General features: G+C 39.2%; 1 protein-coding gene across 12 annotated transcripts in view; it reads right to left on the reverse strand.

Annotated features, from left to right (window-relative positions):
- TENM1 (teneurin transmembrane protein 1) overlaps positions 1 to 19,817 on the reverse strand; it is an 818,347-nt gene that overhangs the window by 86,706 nt on the left and 711,824 nt on the right. For 11 of the 12 annotated variants that reach the window (XM_064426811.1, XM_064426812.1, XM_064426810.1 and 8 more), the window contains 3 exons: positions 12,633 to 12,818; positions 11,532 to 11,555; positions 9,121 to 9,267 (listed from right to left, as the gene is read on the reverse strand). In XM_064426811.1, coding sequence (XP_064282881.1) covers positions 9,121 to 9,267; positions 11,532 to 11,555; positions 12,633 to 12,818 — 357 coding nt within the window. The remainder of the gene's footprint in view (positions 1 to 9,120; positions 9,268 to 11,531; positions 11,556 to 12,632; positions 12,819 to 19,817) is intronic. The other variant, XM_064426817.1, reaches the window with a different exon arrangement.

Consider the following 19,817-nt stretch of genomic DNA (forward strand, 5'->3'; position numbering starts at 1 on the left):
AAGGAATGAAGCTCTCTATATTCTTAATAAGAACTGAATATAGAAAGCATCAAGTGACAGATGCTTTTCAGCAGATCATCCAAGACTACAAACATTAAAGAATTCTACTAGATTTGAAAATGTCATAAAGACATTGAAATCTCTTGCTGTGGTTTCTACAGGTAGTGGCTCTGCCAGGGGAAGGGTTATGGCAGTGACAAGTTTTGTTCAAGCAATCAACAGATTTTGTGGAAGATGCCAATTTCTACAAGATCACCACTGTTTACCTGAGAAACTTGACAAACATTGGTCTAGCAGATTTTGTGCTAATCAGAAAAAAGAAGTATTTATTTCAGAATAACAGTATCCACGGGGAAGCTGTTTTGGAGTAATTTATTCCACACTAGCAATTCTGATTAATTTTTTACTTGTCAACAAGCTATTAGATGTGGGAACTGAGCTGACCTGATTCTCTCATTTATATAAGAAAGAAAAGTGAAAGGTCACAGAAATATTAGAATATGAAGGTCTGCCTAGGAAAGAAATAGCTACAAAAATAACACTTAACTATTTTGCTCTTTCTAATAGAGTCCTCATTTTCCTCTGCTTTGGTCAAGAGCTTACATACCTGGTGACCAACACAGGGCATTCAGGCTGTACACAAAAAGAAACCAAGAAAAGGGAAAGCAGTTTTTCCATCTTCCAGTCAGACTCAATTTTCCTCTTTTCTTTGCAGATTACTTGTCAGCAGCATAACTGCCTTATAAACTCTTCCAGGTTCTGCTAATGGAGTTATTTTGGTTTGGATTACTCGCACCTGGTTTCATTTGCCTCTTCAGCCTCCCAGGGTGACAGCAGGGAGGGTTTTCCATCAGGAGGGTGTGAAGTCCCAGAAGCACATCTGAACAAGTAATTTTGAGACTGTAGTGTCCTAACAGCACTAAAACTATGAAGTGCTGGATTCAGCAGGAATCCAGCTTACAGGCAACAAAGGCTACAAAGTCATCAGAGAAAGAAACTGCTACCCAAATATCAGTATTAATGCAAAGGAGCACTGTTCTAGGTCCTAGAACCATCTAGGTCCTAGACCATCATTCATAGACTCTCTTTCTGTCTCATGATGTATTTTTAAAAAAAATATTTTGATTGGTCAGATGGGAATTGATTTCAATCTCCTCTCACAGCCATGCAGAATGAAATAGAAGACACATGTTAGGCTCAGAGAAGATGCTTCATGGGCAGTAAGGCAGGAATTACAGAGCAGCAGCTTCTCTGTGGACTCTTAAAATAATATATTTGGCCCAGACTGCCATGTGTATTTTAGGATAATTAACTACAATTGTCTGAATAATGCAATTTCCACCTTTGCTCCAAACAATCAATAAAAATTTAGAAGAGAAACTGATTTGCATAGAACTGAAAAATAGTTTTCTCATTTTGTGAAGAAGTAAAATAATAAAACACCTGTTTTGGGTCAAATAGGAAACTCTTAAGCCAAAACAAAATCTTTGTTCCACTTTAGGCTCATTCAAGACATTGGTTTTACATTAAACAATTTCAAAGAAAAAAAGTAAGAAAATCCAAATCTAAGACCTCGAAAGAAAACTCCTATAATTTAGCACAATATCCATCAAAATGAACCAGTCAAACCATGCTGGTACAGAATCACAAGCTACACATGGAGGCAGGTTGTGATAATGCAAATTGTATTAACAAGTGCACATGAGGATAAAATTTTCAACAAGCCAATCTTATTTGAAATGAGATTTTTAATCCAGGAGAATAACCCAGAAAAGGAAAAAAAAGCCAAATAAATCTTGTTTATAAACTATATTGTCAAATTCATTCACTTGAAAATGCTACAAATACATTAGTCAGTTCTCAAGCAGTGGTCACAATTTTAGTTAAATTTCCATATCGGGAACCAACTATTAAAAAGCTCACTGTGTTAGCAAATCAGCTGGGTTTCTTTTAAATCTTAGGAGACAACAGTCAGGAGTGTGAACAAACTACTACAAACAGCAAACACTGTAATTCATACAGCAGGAGATCCCTGTACACTGAAGTTTTTACTGTCAATTACCCCAAAGAGCATCACAGCATAGGTGCAGACTAAAATGTATTACAGATGTGTAAATGGTTTTGGTTTGTTATTAGCATTTTTTTATTTATTTTATATGAAAGAAAGTCAGACACATTCACAGTACACTACAGACTTATATAACAAAGTGATTTACATTTTGAGTCTGAGATTATGGCTTCCCATCCTCCAGGTACCTTCTTTTGTATGCAAGGATAATGATGAACTGGGATTTTTGTTTTGAAAGTGAATTAGAAAATTAAAATATGCTTAATATTACTGCTAAAACAGAATCTACAAAGATCAACTTCAAGATAGAAAGCACTTCATAGTACTCTTCAATAATTTAAACAACCTCAAAGAGAAGGCAGAGCATGGTAAAACAAGTTCCTCTGTTTTCAGTCACAGCACTCCTATCTGCATTGCAATAGATCACAGAACTAGGACAAAATTTTCCCATTCCTTTGCTGGGAAACAGATTTTTTCAGGAAGCCTTCTATAAGAAATGATATTAATATTTATTGGGTCAGGAGTGTGTGTCAATGGAATCACACAAAGTTTTCCATCAAACAAAATACATTTTCTTGCTTATACATTTGTATACATACATATATATATATGTATATATAAATTCTTTCTTCTATATGATGGAAGGGATGTCACAAATGTTGTGAAATTACTTCCTCAGCTATGCTTCTGCTGCAGTCATAGAAGGCTCATGTTGTGCTTGGTACAGCACATTTTCTGATGTACACATTGGGCAGCAATCTCTCTTCCACAGGCATGATCACCTTCAGCAGCCAGAAAAATTGGCAGTGGACCTGTGGCTATGGACCTACCTCTCCACTGGCTACTTTCCAGCAATATAAAACTCTCTACTTTCTATGTCTGGGAAAATGATGCACAGCGAGTGCATTTTTTATGTTTTGCATTTGACCTTTCCATGTGCTGCTGAATACTTGTGTTAAGTTATCATTAAAATAAAATAACAGTTGGAAACAAAAAAGGCATTTTGCCAGCTTTAAGTTAATTGCAAGAACATTGAACAAGTCATATATTCTGTGCCTGATACAAACACCTCTGTCACCCACTTTTCAAATCCCAGCATCTCTATTCTTCTCATCCACCCTTGTAGCACCTGCAATTCATGAGCACCAATATGGCAATATCACAATAAGTCACGTTCCTGAAAATGGATCTGTGTCCACAATTGGTACAAATTGTCTAGATACAATTTCAGGAGCACCCAAGGACAGTAAAGAGGCCCTGCACGGGGACACTGGTAAGGGGACAAAGAACAAAGTGGTTCACACCAGCAGTGGCGGCCTCCCCACCTCACCAGTGAAGCACACAACAACTTGCACAGCAGCTTCTTTTCTATTAAACCACTGAGACACTTTATTAACTGGCTATGAAAATGAAAAATTCAATCAGACTCTACCTCCCATGTTGCTGATGTTAGTTATTTTAATAAACCATCCACTATCTGGTGAGAAAAACATAGCTAGTTAGAAATAAAACTTACAATTGCTATTCTTCTGCTTAAAAGTTCATTAAATGAGCAGAGCTCTCACCCTTTCAATCTCTTTTCACACATGCAGAAGATATACTGAAATTAACTACCTGGTTAATGTAAATGAACAGATTTGAAGTTTTATGGTAATGTCAAACCCAGAATACTACAAGAAGTGGTGTAGATGCTTATATGGTGCATGAACATGTACGCAGACATGCTCACAAACACATCCTAATGATGTTCTGGCTCAGTGACACGAAAATCTAATCTCTAGATTAGGTAGGTTGTGCTCAGTTTTCGGTACCATGACATAAGATATAAAGCCATTAGCAAATGTCCAAACAGAGCTATGAAGATGGTGCAAGCCCTCTAGGGGAAGCCCTAAGAGGAGCATCAGAGGTCACTTGGCTTGTTCAGACTGGAGGAGACTGAGGAAGACCTCACTGTGGTCTTCAACACCTGCAGAGGGACAGGCACTGATCTCTCCTCTCAGGTGACCAGTGACAGGACTTGGGGGAACACCATGAAGCTGTGTCAGAGGAGGTTTAGGTTGGATATTAGGAAAAGGTTCTTCACCCAGAGTGTGGCTGGGCACTGGAACAGGCTCTCCTGGAAAGTTGTGACAGCATGAAACCTGACAGAGTTGAAGTGTTTGGATTACTCTCTCAGATACCTGGTGTAATTTTTGGGGCTGTCCTGTGCAGGGTCAGGAGCCACACTTGGATGATTCTTGGGGGTCCTGTTCAACTCAGGATATTCTATAATTCTGTAAGTACCAATGACTTTCATTTTCACTGCTGCAGAGCTTCCCAGAGGGGGGTGTGTGTGTATCAGTGCACTCCTGCTCCGTCTGAACTGATCCCAGTGAGCGCAAGCCAGAGATGGAGCTGTGAGATCTATGTTCAGAACATTTCCACAGAAAGTAAAAAATGGGATTTAAGTGTCTCCTTAAATATTGCCTGTGCTGACTTTATTCACCACAGGCTCAGTTCAGCCTAATTAGTGTTGCCAGGAATCTAAGCAAACGGAATCAAAGAGTAACTTCAGAAGAGACGAAGCAGCAGCAACTGTCAAGAGTCTCTAATGCTTATTCATATGCATTAATTCAAAGTGCCCAAATTTTATCCATAATACATAGCAGGCAGCAGACAGTGAGGCTGTTAACTGGGAACACTGGTGTTTATATAAGGACACCCATCAGTGTACCTATGGAAAGGCTGTGAGTGTTTTACCCAGTGAGCACCAGTAGTGTTTGGCCTTCCACACTGGGGACAATACGAATATATCAGGGTTTTCAGAAACTCTAAGTATCCCTAGAGAGCCCTCACTGCTCAGCAACAATGAAAACCATTCCCATCAGTATTATTTATATTGGGTAATAATAGCATATTACTTATATATGGACTCAATATCTCTGTGATGGATAGGTTATTAAAACGCCAATGGACGGCTCAGAAATACATCAATATTTTAGTAGCACTGGTTATCAACCCAAGGCTACGCTGAGTCATATATTTCCTTGTGCTTGGAAAAGCTTGGAGAATGCTACAATAACTGTCTGAAGTGACTGAAGGCATATTTGGAAAAGAATTCAAAGCTTGTAGTAAACAGCATTTTCCTTAAAAACAAACAGGCAAGATTGATTCATGAAAGACAAACGATAAAAGGAGATGCAGAAAAATTTAAAAGAGATCTGTATCAAAGAAACTAATGGAGTGACAGGCTGCAACTTTCAGCTTGAGACAAAGACCTGTTTATGCAGCAGCTGGGTAAATATATGCCCCAAAATCAGGCAAATTGTAGCTTGGCTACAACTGAGTGGGGTGGGACCCCCACACCTCAGCAGTGTGTTTTGCCTCCTGCCCCAAGACACAGGCACCTTGTGTGCAAAGAGCTCAGCAGAGCTTTCTAGAGATCTTCTGGAGCTACTGGAGCTTCCAATGAATCTAAATTAGTGGCAGTACAAGAGGAAATGCCCTGCTCAGATGAGCTGAATGGCTCATCTTATAAACTGAAATCAAGTCAGTTGTGACAGTGAAAGGAGGATAAGGAATGGGGAATTATGCTGAGGGAAGCCACAGTGAGGGAAGGGCCCCACTGCAAAGGACACCTGCTTGACTCCTTGGCATTTTTTAATGGACATCACACTGCTAACAGACTGCAGAAGCACTCCATGAGAGCAAGTGCAAACCATGCCATCGTGCATCTGTTATAATGCTAAGACCTTTCCACTGATATTTGTAGTGATATTTGAACAGGTAAACATGCCCTTAAGTCTGCGAGCAGGAAAAAGCTAACAGAGAGTTATGAGCTGGAATGGGAAAGGCAGCTCTGGTACAGCCAGGGAACAAGTGCAGAGAATCCTAATGGGGCTCTAAAAGAAATTGTACTTTCCCTGCCCCTGAGAATAGTTCCACACGTGTTTTATCTTACTGCACTGAGGGGATCTTGCTGCTTCAGTGGCTGCAGGACCAGGATGCCTGTGAATATGCTTATGGCTTTTCTTTATATGATTATATCAGTCCTTAAAAAATTAATTCAAGAATTTCCCCCTCCCAAAGCTTTTGTGTTCTTAATAGAGGGTAAAGCACAACACTAACTCCTCCTCATGTCAATTAAATGACATTATTGAATCCCTATGGTTGGGACTAACCTGTTTCTTTTTTACTGTGTCTCTAAATGTAGTTTTAAATGATAAAAATTTCAGTTTTTCCATCCCCAAAAGTACCATGTGACAAATTAACTGAAAAAAATAACTTAAAACAACACAAAATTATCCTCTTGTCTAAGTCCTAAAATTAGAGTTTGTTTGAAATTATGATTGCTGAACTTTACTACAGCTTTGCTTTTTGGTGGTGACCTCCTCCTCATGAACTTGAAGCACAACAGGACTGAGATACAAATGTTTGATTTAAACACAGCTGGAATGATTAAGACCTTTGCTAAGTGAGAATTCCATGATTTGGCCTATACAAGGGCACTTAGTTATCTCTTGGGCTATGTGTCACTATGATCACATCCTAAGGCCTTAGGAAGCTACCACCTGAGCTGTGTCTAACTCACCTGAGTGCAAGCTGTTAAGTCACCTCAGCTGCAGGAGGAAATGCTAATAACTTCCATCCTGATGAACCTACTCCAGGTATGTAGCTTGATGGAGGGAAACTTGCTATGCAACCATAATACTCTTTTTCACAGTCTAAGGCTCAACCTCCCAACAGACAGGACTTAAGAGGTAATGTCACACCTCCTTCCCAGTTCCTGATTTTCCTGTTGTGTTGGTATACAAACCCTAAAACACACAGCTTCTGATTTCATCTAACGCTGGTATAACTCCAATGACTTTAGGGGAATTTTTCTAATTTATAATTTTGCCAAACCAGGTCCTACAAATGTCATATATATATAAAGAGAAGTGGTTATAATATGTAGATATAATTTTATTTTCTTATAGGAAATTGTGAAGAAAACTTAATTACATTTAGCCCATCTGTAATAGTCAGATTAATTAAATATTTCTCTCTGCACTTATCTCTAATTTTAATGTCAACAGAGCTGTCCTAGTCCATGTTATGTTCCCATTAAAAAGGGAAAAGAAAATTGCTTTTAAAACCTGCAGTGAAATGATGTGAAGTGTCTGCCTTAAACTGACAAATTCAAGGAGATTTAGAGTTAAAAGTGCCAACTCTTCCAATAACTCACTGTTATTGCAGAATATAAAGCACCCAAAACCACAGTACAGGGCAGTTTACACAGAGCCAGTTCCCAGAGTGTACCAGAAAATGCTTTCCATGCATTACAGGCTGACCAGGTTTCAGTGGGCAGATTGAGAAGTGCAGGCGGGTGAGTCAGTGGCTGGGACAGCAGGGGAGAGCAGCGACAGATGGGAGAGCACAGGGGGCAGGGATGCCAGCTGTGGGACCTTGTGTGACAGGGACACACTCCAGTGCAGGAGAGCACAGTGGGCAGAGACAGGGTTCTTGGACCTCTTGGAAATAAAGTGGAAAAGGAAGGATATGAGAGGAATAAGGTGATTTTGAATGGGATTCAGAAATGAGGAAGGCTTCGCCAAAAGACAGCAGGGTCTTAGAGCCCACAGGATACAAAATCAGAAGGTCTCAAAATATATCTGTAAATGAGGAATCATCACTGAGTCAGAATGTTTCTATTGAGGTCCCACAGTGACCTCAGTCCTTGGACCTACATCAAGCTTAATTTATTAATGACCTAGAAGAAAACAGACAATCATCATAGCAAGGTTTGTCCCTACAGTCAAGGGTAAGATCTCATCCACGACACTGATATGGTCTTTAGGTGTGACACAGTAAGATAATATTTATTTTAATACATCTCGGTGTACAATCTAAGCAAAAAAATTTAACCATGTTTGGGGCTGATCATATAGAGTATGGGTTGGAAGAGACCTTAAAGATCACCTTGTTCTAACCCCCTGCCATGGGGAGGGACATCTTGCACTGTTGCAGGTTTCTCAAAGCCTCATAAAACCTGGCCTTGAATCCTGCTGCACAGCTCTGAGGATGGGACACGCACACTGTAAAGGATGGTAGCAGGGAAGGAGAGAAAAGTAATAGCCCTTGACCATTAAGTAAATAAGTATTCCTAAAACAGACAGGAAAAATAATTAACTCTCAGAGAAACCAGTCAGGAATATTGTGGCTTCTCTCCCACTGCCCACTGGCAAGTTTGAAATAGAGCTGGATGTTTTTCTCTTAAAAAAAAAAAAAGAAAAAAAGAAAAAAAAAGCTCCAACTCTTGTATTAAAGCAAACTCTTGGAACAGAAGCAGAAACCAACGTATGAAAGTACTATGTTTTCCCCAGCAAACCTAAAACTTATGCAACCTTAGAATGAAATCAAGATCACAGAGAACTGAGTGCGAAATACCCTTGTTCAACTGATAGAAAGGAGCACATGATTATTTCAGTACAGGGCTCTGTTTACAGTACTTTCCAAAATCTCTTCTGCAAACTTTCTACATTACTTTCCTCAACAGTTCTTCAAAAGTAGGTCCAGATAATTGCAAGAACTGTGCTGTGTCTCAGTAGAAATATTAAGAGAGACGAATGTTAAAAGCAACTGCAAATGTGCACTTTATGCTTGCAAACATATTAAATTAATAATCATAGAAGACTAACTGGATGAATTTTGACAAGCACAGAAGTTTCTTTTGTTTGGGTGTCTCTTGGCTGTTTTTTCTGAAAGGCTGACAGAATTATGAGGAAGAGTGGCAAGGAGATAAAGGAAATTACTTATTAAACTTCTGTTTTGTTTTGGTTTTTATGAGAAAAAAAGCAAGTATTGGCATGGTAAATATGGCCACAGATATTTTCTGCCTTCAGTAGCATCCAGCACAAGGGTCTGTTTCCTCACTGTATTATTTCAGATGAAGTCATGGAACAACTGTCTTGAGCAAACAGACAAACATTGACATTTTGTGATAAAAAGGAAAGCATACACTGAAACTATGGATTTAAATGGCAGTCAAGGATGTGACAGATAAACAGAGAAACATGAATTATGTATCATACCTCCATCATTGTCCAGGTTATCTGCACACACCATTTCCATGACAACGTTACATCCTGAGCCACTCCAGCCCACTTGACAAACACAGTGCCACCCATTCTGATCAAGAGTGCACCTCCCATTTCCATAACAGAGACCTGGGCAACCATCTAAAAAGAAAGTATGAAAAAAAAGAGCCTTCATGAAGCGATATTTTCTCTTATTTTGCAGTTGCAATTATTCATTAACATTCCTACTTCTAGCACTATACTTGCTGCCTTCAAATGATCACAGATGGGAGCCACTTACATTTCTGGCTGAATATGGAAAAATCCCCAACTTTGTCCTTCCCTTTGCTTGCCCAAAAGTAGTTTCTCGGTGAGGAATAAGGATTTTTTTAGTGTTTAGTATTTTGTGCACAGGAGTAAAGTGAGTAAAGTCATGCTATGAAGTTGTGAAGTCACATCCATCTCTTTCTCTATTGAAAAATAAACTATAGTTCACTAACAATATCACACACATAGTCAAGATTTATATCAAAGATACACATGGAAAGCATTGTCTAAATGACAAACTGGCATCTGTGGACATAATCCTACACATTGCAGGGAGTGGAAGTGACCTTTTTATTCTGCTCATAAATACTCATCTGACTGAGAAAAAGCCAATTTGATTTATGCTACAACACACTCTTCCCACAGAAGGCAACTGAGGGAGCACTGCCTTCCTGTTCCACTTTCTTCCTTTATAGCTGATTCCAACAGGACCAACACATGCTCATTGGTGTGCTGATTCTAGATCAAAACTGGACCAAGGACTGTAGCATCCTCTTGATTATAGACTTGCAAGCCCTGAATCAATAGCAATTTGGGCATTAACATCGAGATTTCTTGCCTGCAAGAGTGAGAGAGGAATGGTCTCTTGGATGTGTCCAGTCATGTCCATCTGCTTGCACAGTGCAGTGCCAGCTCAGACACTTCTCAGATCCTCACCATGTCACACATGGAGCCAAAGGACTCTGGATAAAGCTTGGCAGTAAGCTTGACAGAGTGAGTGGCATCACTTCCAAGGTGGCTCCTTTCTTTTTGTCAGCATGGACATAGAGGGTCTGAAAGCCCCTGTGCACCTGATACTGATCATCAACACATAGGTGTTATCAGAGAGAGGGCTTTTTTGCGGAGGAAAGAAGAATCAGTGCCTGACAGCCCTGAGATGCTCCAAATAGAGTTTGGAGGAGCCAGTTGGTGAGTCTGGTCTGTCAGGCTGTGATTTACAGCCCCACATGCAGCACATTTCCTGGTAACCTTACATGAGACACATGATCTCCCTTCTTGTCACCCTTGGCACAGTTTATCAATCACATCTGCAAACAGAGGGATCAGAGAGTCTTGACTCTTGCTCAGAAAAACTGGAGGTGGGCAGCACCATTTTCTCACACTGAGTTATGGAAGATGCTACTCCAAAACAACTTGGCAACCACCAAAGATACTATATAAAAGCCTCTTTCAGGGAGCTGGGGGAAAGGGCAGGATGTGAGAGCTCTTTTGGGTGATGTGGATGTTTTTCCACTTTCAATCACTGTCCTGCTGAGTGAATTAATTTATTGTACATGATTATGTTTTGCTACTGTGTATGGTTACCCTCTAAGTCTATAAATGCAATAAAATGAATGCTTATGTGCTTTTATTATTATGTAATTCCAATGAAATAAAATAAGAAACAGAAAATAAGCACTGAGATCTTTCTGAGCTCGTGGTTAGTTTGGTATTTCAGTGAGCAGCATTTTTGGGAGGAGCTGTGCAGCACTGCCTGGTGTGGGGACTGCTGTCACACTGGGAAGGTTCTAGCACTGATGGGAACGAGCAGGACCTGCAGTGAGGCACAGGAATCAGATGGACAGCACCAGACACAAAGCAACATCACACTTAACTCTTGTATCAAATGATTTGGAGAGAACTAGATCACATCTGGCACAGACAGCTTTAGAAAACAAGAGTACTGCTCCAGCAAAAGAAACTTACTTCAAGCATAAATGACAAAATAATACTTTTTTTTTATTTCTCATGGGAGACAGTATCAACACAAGCTTTTTAGCAAGTCCTCAGCTCTGTCATTACTTTGGATGGCAAACAAGAGCAAAAAATGGATTTGCCTAACACAGCACATCAGATGGCCCTGTAAAACATGCTTACATTGGTACAACTTTGCAAATGAGTTGAGCACATTACTTATTAAAAACTGCACTTTCTGCTGTAAATCTCTGTGTGTGCATATATATTTTTATATATATATATTTCCATAAACAAATGTGTCATCTATTCTGGGAGCCTAGCAGTACAGAAGCTCAAGCTAAATGAGTAACAGAAAACACTCCATTCCCAATACTTTTGTATATTTTCATTATTTTTTTGGAATGCTGATATGAAAAACTTACCTTGAACAGCATCTAAGTAGTGAGCTTAAAAAAGAAAAGAACAAAACTGAGATGGATCAAACTTCTGTACCAAATGAAAATACATTTGCTTATGGCTTGACACCTGGGGGTTAGATATAAAACATCTCCCTCTTCCTGCAGGCAGATCTATTCCTGCTGCTGTGACCAGAGCATTGTGTTTGTGATCATTCTCCATTTGATGACAAGCGTGCAGGGACCACACCTGGCACTGCCTACAATGTGAACAGCAGGTCTTTTATCTTTTAAGTATTTTGGTCCTTCTCTGGATTTGCTCTAAACAATCTTTAGAAAATTAGGCTGTTCCTCCACCACAAACCTAATTCTTGATTTAGCAGATCTGATTTAGTGAATTCTAGAGCCAGGGAATGAATTATCTTAAATGCTCCAGGTAAAGATAGCATAGTCTAGATTTTTTTTTCAAGAAACAAAAAGTCTACATTTTTTTTTCAAGAAACAAATGTTGAGACCTTACACTGCTCATCTCTGAAAATTAGATAATAATCTCACTTGGAGACATTTTAGGAAGAAACACTCAGATTTTGCAAAAAACTATGGAATTTCATTAAAAATATTACATTTTTATAGTAGATTAATGACTTCTAAAAAGATGTGAAAGCTTTACCTTATTAGGAATATTGTTAGCAGTCAGCTCTAGGAAAAACACCATTAGCAGTAAGTAAAATATGTAAATCCTCAGACAGAAAGGCAAGAGATTTAATGCAAGAATTATGTAAGGTAAATAATAGCTTTGTCTCCTCACACCTTCTACGTTCTAAATATATTTTTCCTTCCTGACTACAAGATTCACATATGAACACATCCCAAAGATACATTAGGACCGAGTTATCTTTCCTTTCTGTGGTTTTTAAAAATTAATTAATCTGTTATTTCCTCTACACAGAAAGCTGTGCCACGTTGCTATTCTGTGGGACAAACAGAGGGCAGAGGCACCTTTGTCACACCTGCCTGGATTCCGAGTCTCTGTTTTTCCAAACAGACTTCAATCGCAATGACGGCCATCTGTGTAGGACTGGATTAAGATTTATGTATTTCATTTCTTGAGGTACAAAAGCCCCTTACCAATGGTGCAGTGGTCCCCTTCCCATCCTGGGCTGCACTCACACTTCCCGTCCTTGCACTGCCCGTGCTCGGCACAGTGGGAGTGGCAGGTCCGCTCTTCGCAGGTGGGTCCCACCCAGCCCTCCTCACACTGGCATATCCCTCTGGAGCAGACGCCGTGGCTGCCACAGTCCAGGGTACACAGCTCTGCGCAGAAAAACAAAAGTACACCATGTAGAACAGCACTTTCATACTGCACAAAGACTTTGCATCAAGAGTAATTAACTTCTGTACGAATATCACTCATCAGCTGGATCAAACATGGGATTTTATCACTCAGTACAGACCTTATGCAATCTGGCTGCCTCCTTCTTTAGCAGTTGTCAGATCATTTATTTATTTGGGGTGGGAACTGCAAATGATGGCTTTGCATTTGCAAAGTAGAGTAATAGGTCTGAAGCAGACAAACAATGACATGAAAAAGTCCTTATCTTTCGATTAATTCTTTTGAGACTCAATTCCAAAATCTCTTACAAACTCAAATACTGTGAACTGAATTAAAGGATGAAGTAGCACATAAAATAGATATAAGCACACCAGTCTTTGAGATATTCATATATTTGTGGTGATGACATAATGCATAATCTTCACTTGCAGTAGAGAGAGCCACCAGAAAAGGAGTAAGAAGACGAGGCAAGCACCTCACTCTAACAGCAGCACGCAACATCACATGACCTACAGGTCATTCAGATCCCCCTAGTTCTAAAATGGCTTTCAAGTATTCAGACTTTTTTTTCCTTCCTGACCTTCATGAGTCAACTGCTAAGAAACCAGGAAAGCTGTTTCAAATAATACCTCCTTCATTGCCCTTGGAAAATTTCTCTACCTGGGCACTGTAGAAGAGCCCTGATTGTGAAGTGGTATGAAAGTCCTGAATTGTTCCAATACAACACCATATGCTAATTGAAATTCTACTTCTATGTATACTAAAGTTGTTCTGTGAAAAGAATGGTTTCATTATAAAAGGTTCCATGTAGTGTGAATTTATTTAGAACAATTATTGTAAAGACACAGAATTTGCTTGTTATCCTGTAATTAACCTGCTACAAAAATGTCTCCTCCTTCTTCCTCTCAGAAAGCAGCTGATAGCACGTAAAGTATAAGCCAAACACTCATGTCTACTCTGATTTCAAATGTCAGTGCTACATATTTAGTTGTGGCAGGATTTTTCCCTTGACAGATTTTAAACAATGATCATTTAGATCTTGGAACTATTGTATATAAACATCCTTAAAAGCATTTGTAGTGACAAATGCTGTCACTTACATACCAAGAAAAGTTTTTAAAGTTTAAATTGAAATCTTATCTTCCAATCATTTTAACACAAAGAAAAAAGCAGCACAGAACTGGAACAGCACAGTGACATCAAAGGCATGCTGGGCTCTGTCTTGAGTGAGAGCTCTAGCCCTTATTTTTGGTAATAGCCAGGGTGACAGCACAGTGCACAATCAAAAGGATGGGTGAGTGACAAACTGCAAGAGCACTGTCCAACTCAAATTCAGAAGCAGGAGGCATGGTAAAGAACATCACACAAAATTCAGTAAAAGCAAACTGCAAAGTACTATCCTTAGGAAGTCAAAAGTCAGCTATATAAAAAATAATTAAATTTAATATTCAGACAGGGAGTTGTGTTATACTGGAGTACAAGATAAAAATAATTATCTGATGATATGATTCTATGATATTCCTGAAAAACTATATGTAAGACAAAAAATGAGACTGCTCTATTATATTCAAATGAAAAACTGTGTTAAGTCTGGGGCATTATACTTCAGAAAGTCTTGATTGCTGCCTGCTGATCATATATTCATCTACTACTTCATGCCTTAGACTGCCTGCCTGCAGGTAATGGAAAGGATTTCTTTCCCCTTGCTGCATAATTTGTCTTGGCTCCTTTGTTTTGTTACTTGTTTGTTCCTTGGAAAGCTGGGAGATTGCTTGAAGGACTATAGGAGGACTTGCTTTCTTATTCCATTGGTACTGAAGATGTCCAAATACTTGCTCCTTTGTTTAGGAAGTAAATTGATCCTACCAGATCACAAAAGCATCACTCCCAAGCAGAGGATCACTGGTTTATTTGAACCCATTGTTCCACCTTGGGCATCAGCCTACTCCTGAGAATTAAATCTAGCAAATACTTTCAGAATTTAGGCTGCTAGAGGGATGTGTTTGATCTCCCCTGATCTCCTTCTACTTCATTACAATTATTGTTTTTGATATTTTACTTCAAGTGGCAAAGATTGTTTAGAGGGTATTAAGGAATATTGTGTAGTTTACAATATACTATAAGTAGAACTGATGGTCTTTTTGACCCTCTGGATTGACATTGTACTACACAGATTTTTGCAGCTTTGGAACTGTCTTAGCTCAACTGATTCCAAAACTTCAGGGAAGACAGTAGGCATTGGAATACAGAAGTGGCAATGGCTGAAGTGGGGAAACCAAGCAACACATAGAGCTTCTGACCCTGTCAGCAGTGCCAGCAGCTCCTGCCACTTCTCTGTCTGTAAACAGACCCAAGAACCAGCTGTGGAAAACCCTGAACACATTCCCACACATGGCATGCATGGCTGCATCTACCCTGCACAATCTAAGCATGACAAAGTCATTTTCCAAACAAACAAAAAAGAAATAACAGCATGGAGCTGAAGGCAATGCAGGCACACTCCTACCACAGGGACAGGGATAGATCTTGCACACACTTCCCTTTTAAAACAAAAAAATTAAACAGTCCTTAAAGTGTTAGAAAGTTTTCTACTGTTTTCCCTACACATGGAATAAAATGTTTAAACACAACTTAAGGTCCTAATCTTTAAGGAAATGGAGATACTAGATTACCTATCTTATAAAAAAATATCCTAGGTCAGTACATACAGTCTTCACTCATAAGACTATTTTTTTGTTCTATTTTCTAACACAAGATCACTTGAAATTTACTTACCTAGCTCTTGCATTTCCTTCTAAAAATGAATTTTTAACCCCAAAATATTGAGTCTAAGTGTTCTTTAATGAAAACCAAACACAATTTTGTAAGAACCAGATATAATGAAATTAGGTTTCTTAGTTTGGACCAGACACTTTCCTCAGCTACCCTACCTGACCTGAAGATCAGCCAATTCACACTTTGTTGTCACTGAGGCAACCTTGAGACTTACATTCTTTTTGGCGATTTCATAAGCCTTCAGAAGTGCTGTTTACCATGATAATGTATTCTTCTGACAAGCAAATCCAAGATTCTCCACAGACTTCTCATGCAAAGCAAGGAAATCAAGCCTAACGTCATCCTATTAATGCTGTGGTAAAACATGCGGCTTTAATCCACAGCGAATTCACACAACTAAGATCAAAAAAAGGATTATCAGTTCAGGTTGTCCTGCTTTTAAATGCAAAATTATTTCTTAACTCCTCCTGCAGATAAACAAGCCCAGAAACCTTTGTGTAGCAGGGAGCCACATTAGCATTTGTGCTCATATTGAGGGTTTCTGCCAGGGCAAAATGAGATACTCCAGCGAGTGCTCAGGGACCAACTGCAATGGGAAATTATACAGTAACTTTAACTAGGTAAATAGCTTCAAGTAAAGCTGATGTGGCAAAAATTCACACAGAAGTGAAGATGGACAGCACGTCAGACATGATGCAACTGTTCAGTTCACTGCAGCATCTTCCTCCTTCCAAAGCAGCTGGTCCTACAAGACACAGAAGCACCACAAAATGCAGCAGAGCCAGCACAGTGGGGAAGGGCTTTGAGCTGTGGGTTAGTGCAAACAGCTGAGACAGCCAAAAATGTCTTCTCTGATTGAAATAGCTATCCACTCCTCCTCCTCTCCATCCATCTCCTGGATCTGTGATCCCTGCCTAGTGCTTATCATGGGAAACTGGTGAGATGATTCAGATCATGGAACTGTCAGACAATTATTCAGTTTATTTTCCTGGGTTAATACCTGACAGCTAGCTGAGCTAAATCAGCCCAAGGAGAGATCAAAGCAGCAATACAGGCAGGACGAGGGAGGAGATGCAAATCCCAGCCTGGACAGAGACTGTCCTGCTGAGGAGCCACAAGCTGTGCCATCATCTGACTGCAAAGGACAAGAGCAAAGAGAGGACTTCTGTAAGGCAACAAGGGAGGCAGGTGACAAAAGGAACAGTTTGGATTAGTAGACTCAGGGATCTTACATCACAAGCCTTTACTTGTGCTGTTCCATTAACTGCCATTCATTCTTACCATGTACAGTGCCACGCTCACAATACCTTAGCTCCTTGACCATATTGGTGTTTAGGCTTATATAAACCCATCTCTTCACTGCCACTCCTCTGTGTCATGGTTTAGTGGGACACACACCTGCCTGCCTGAATTCTGGGCAGACCTTGTGCAGCAAGCTGGGCTGTGGCTGAGACCCACTCCTCAGCACATGTGAATTTTCAGGGTTCTCAGGACACTGAGTCACCCAAATTCACAGTAATTCATGGCCCCGTGTCAGCTTTTGTACCTGTACACTTTGACATCCAAACAAGGTTCTCTGAATGTAGGTCTGGAAAGTTAATTTTGGTTTTGAAAAAAGCCCAGCCATGCAGAGTCACTGTGAGCCTCGTGCTGGCAGAGCGCCGGGGGATGGCCTCAGCTGACCCCAGCAGCTTCCCTCAGACTTTCATCAAACACAGTTTGCATCAATCTAAAATTCCAGGTCCTTAGACTCACACCAATTAATAAAGAAGAGACTTAAAAAAATGTTCAGTTCAGTCTAGAATTTTTACTGACATGTCCTTAATTCTGAATGCTCATTAATTTCTTGGAAAAAGGCAAATGTGAGCTGTGAACCATTATTTGTATATATTCTTGAGGAGGAGACAAATAGTTGATCATTCCTGAGCTAATCTAAAAAGCATTAAAAATTCACTCCACACTCTTCATTTTAATTACCTAAGTCAACAATGAGTTCTTTCAAATGTGTTTTATAATAAGTTCCTACTTATGTGTTATGAAAAGGGAAATTAAAGCTAAATATTTTATAATTTGTAATGATAGGGAAGATTTTAATGTTAATTCAACATGTGTCAGAAATAACTCCTAGAAAATCATGCTAAGAATACAAAACTATATGTAAACAAAAGTGGCCAAATACTATGAAACACTCATTATACTTTTGTTCAGTGGTGGGTCTTGTTCTACAGATAGTCTAAACTTTCAGAATTATATTAATAATTTTGCTATCCATTTTTTAAATAAGGGGTTTTCCATAAAGATTAGAAATTAATCTACCCTGACTTTCACCCAATAAGCTTAACTGCTAGAGGCAGCAAAAAAATCACCTATCTAGCCCTAATAAGGAAGTTTTTTTCAATTTAAATATACATTACATTTAATAAGTTTGCATGATAATTTCAACAATGTTCCTGAGCTTTTTAAATTACCTTCCTGCTGTGTCCTGGAGACAACACTGTTCTAGCTTTTATTTTCAGCAACTGGCTTTATTAATATAATTTTTTACACCACAAGAAAGTTCAAAAATGTAAAGTTATAGGAATTTAAAAAGCATTTGAGCTTTTTTTTTTTCTCTCTTTAAAACCTAATGGAAATTTGTCCCCCTTAAAGAAGATTACCTAGGAGTGCACAGCAGAGCTTTCATGCAGATATCAAGTTGTACATATCTCTATTAGAAGAGATGTTATTTTTAGGGTACAGCTTATCTTATTTTCCCAATTTACACAACTTTCTTTGGCAATCTGGATGTTAATTGCATCTGATCTCAGCTTTCTCAGCAGTGTCACAGAATGTTAGTTAGGTGTGTAATTTTTTACATTCTTACTCAGCCACAGCCGCGCCAATAAACCATCCCTGGAAGTGTTCAAGGCCAGGCTGGATGGGGCTTGGAGCATCCTGGTCTTGCAGAAGATGCCTTTGCCCATGGCAGGGGAGTTGGAATTGGATCATCTTTAAGATCCCTTCTAACTCAAACCATTCTGTGACCTATGATCAAGCAAGGAACAGCTTTTTTAGGGGCAACACAGCAGTACTATATGGGATATACCAGTGTCCAGTGGGACTGGCTCTTCAAGCTTGAGAGGAAAATCAAAGGGATTTGCAAATGTCTTCAAAACATTAATGCTAAAGTCCTTCTCTGCCAGCTGCCAGGTTTTGTGAACATGTTCCCTTTGGGAAACAGAAATCAGGTTCCTGTGTGGAGAGGCAGCAATGAGCATTGCCCATCTCTTCCCTATATTCCACACCACTGAGGAACATATGATGGGAACTTGCCACAGAACTTAATGTGAAATTTAGTACCATCGGAAATAAATCAATATGATAGATTATCCCCAAATGACTGATCTATTTTATCATAAATTTATAAAGAAAAGAGCTGCAAAAGACTTCACAGGATCATGTATTATCATTTCAAATGAAATCATACCTGGCATCCCTGAAAAGCTCCCAGCAACAGAGAGCAGGACTAAACTATGACAGGCAATTCATACCACTATCAGACCATCTTCACAAAAAAATGTTCTCTCAATCTGAGTTTCTCTTGCTGCAACATTCCTTATCCTTCTCTTCATGCATTGCATGCTAATATCTGACACTGAAATATATTAAAGGTCACCTCACAATACCACAACAATGTGCTACAGTTGTGTGAATAAATTCAAAGCAACTCTTTCTGCAAAACTATTGCATTGAATTTATTATCATATATCTCACCAAAATTATTTTCACAGTCATTTCTGATGATTCTGTCCTTGCCCAAAGTGGGACATGGTGGCCCATCCCAACAAAAGACTCCAAGAGTGAGATTCATCTCACCTGACCTGAAACATTTGTCTGAAATACTTTTCTATTACAGTCTGTTATCAGACCAGAATGCTTAAATTTATTCAGCTATTGATATTTATCCTTTCTGACACTGTCACGAAGCAAGACTGTAGCATGCATATAAAACTGTGTTAAACCAAAGAAGAACTATTTGGAAAAAATCTTAAGGAGAAATCAAGTCCAACTCTAAATTGCAGCTGCCCTCATTTCTGGTTCTGAATGATGTTAGAGAGGTTCATAATATATTCCAACTATATACAGTTTTCCATGAATTACACAAACATGGACATGCCTTAGCCCCCTCGAATACCATTTTTTTTCTTGTGTCTTCTTGATGTCCT

The sequence above is a fragment of the Passer domesticus genome, chromosome 7, assembly GCF_036417665.1.
Source record: "Passer domesticus isolate bPasDom1 chromosome 7, bPasDom1.hap1, whole genome shotgun sequence".
Classification (NCBI taxonomy): Eukaryota; Metazoa; Chordata; class Aves; order Passeriformes; family Passeridae; genus Passer; species Passer domesticus.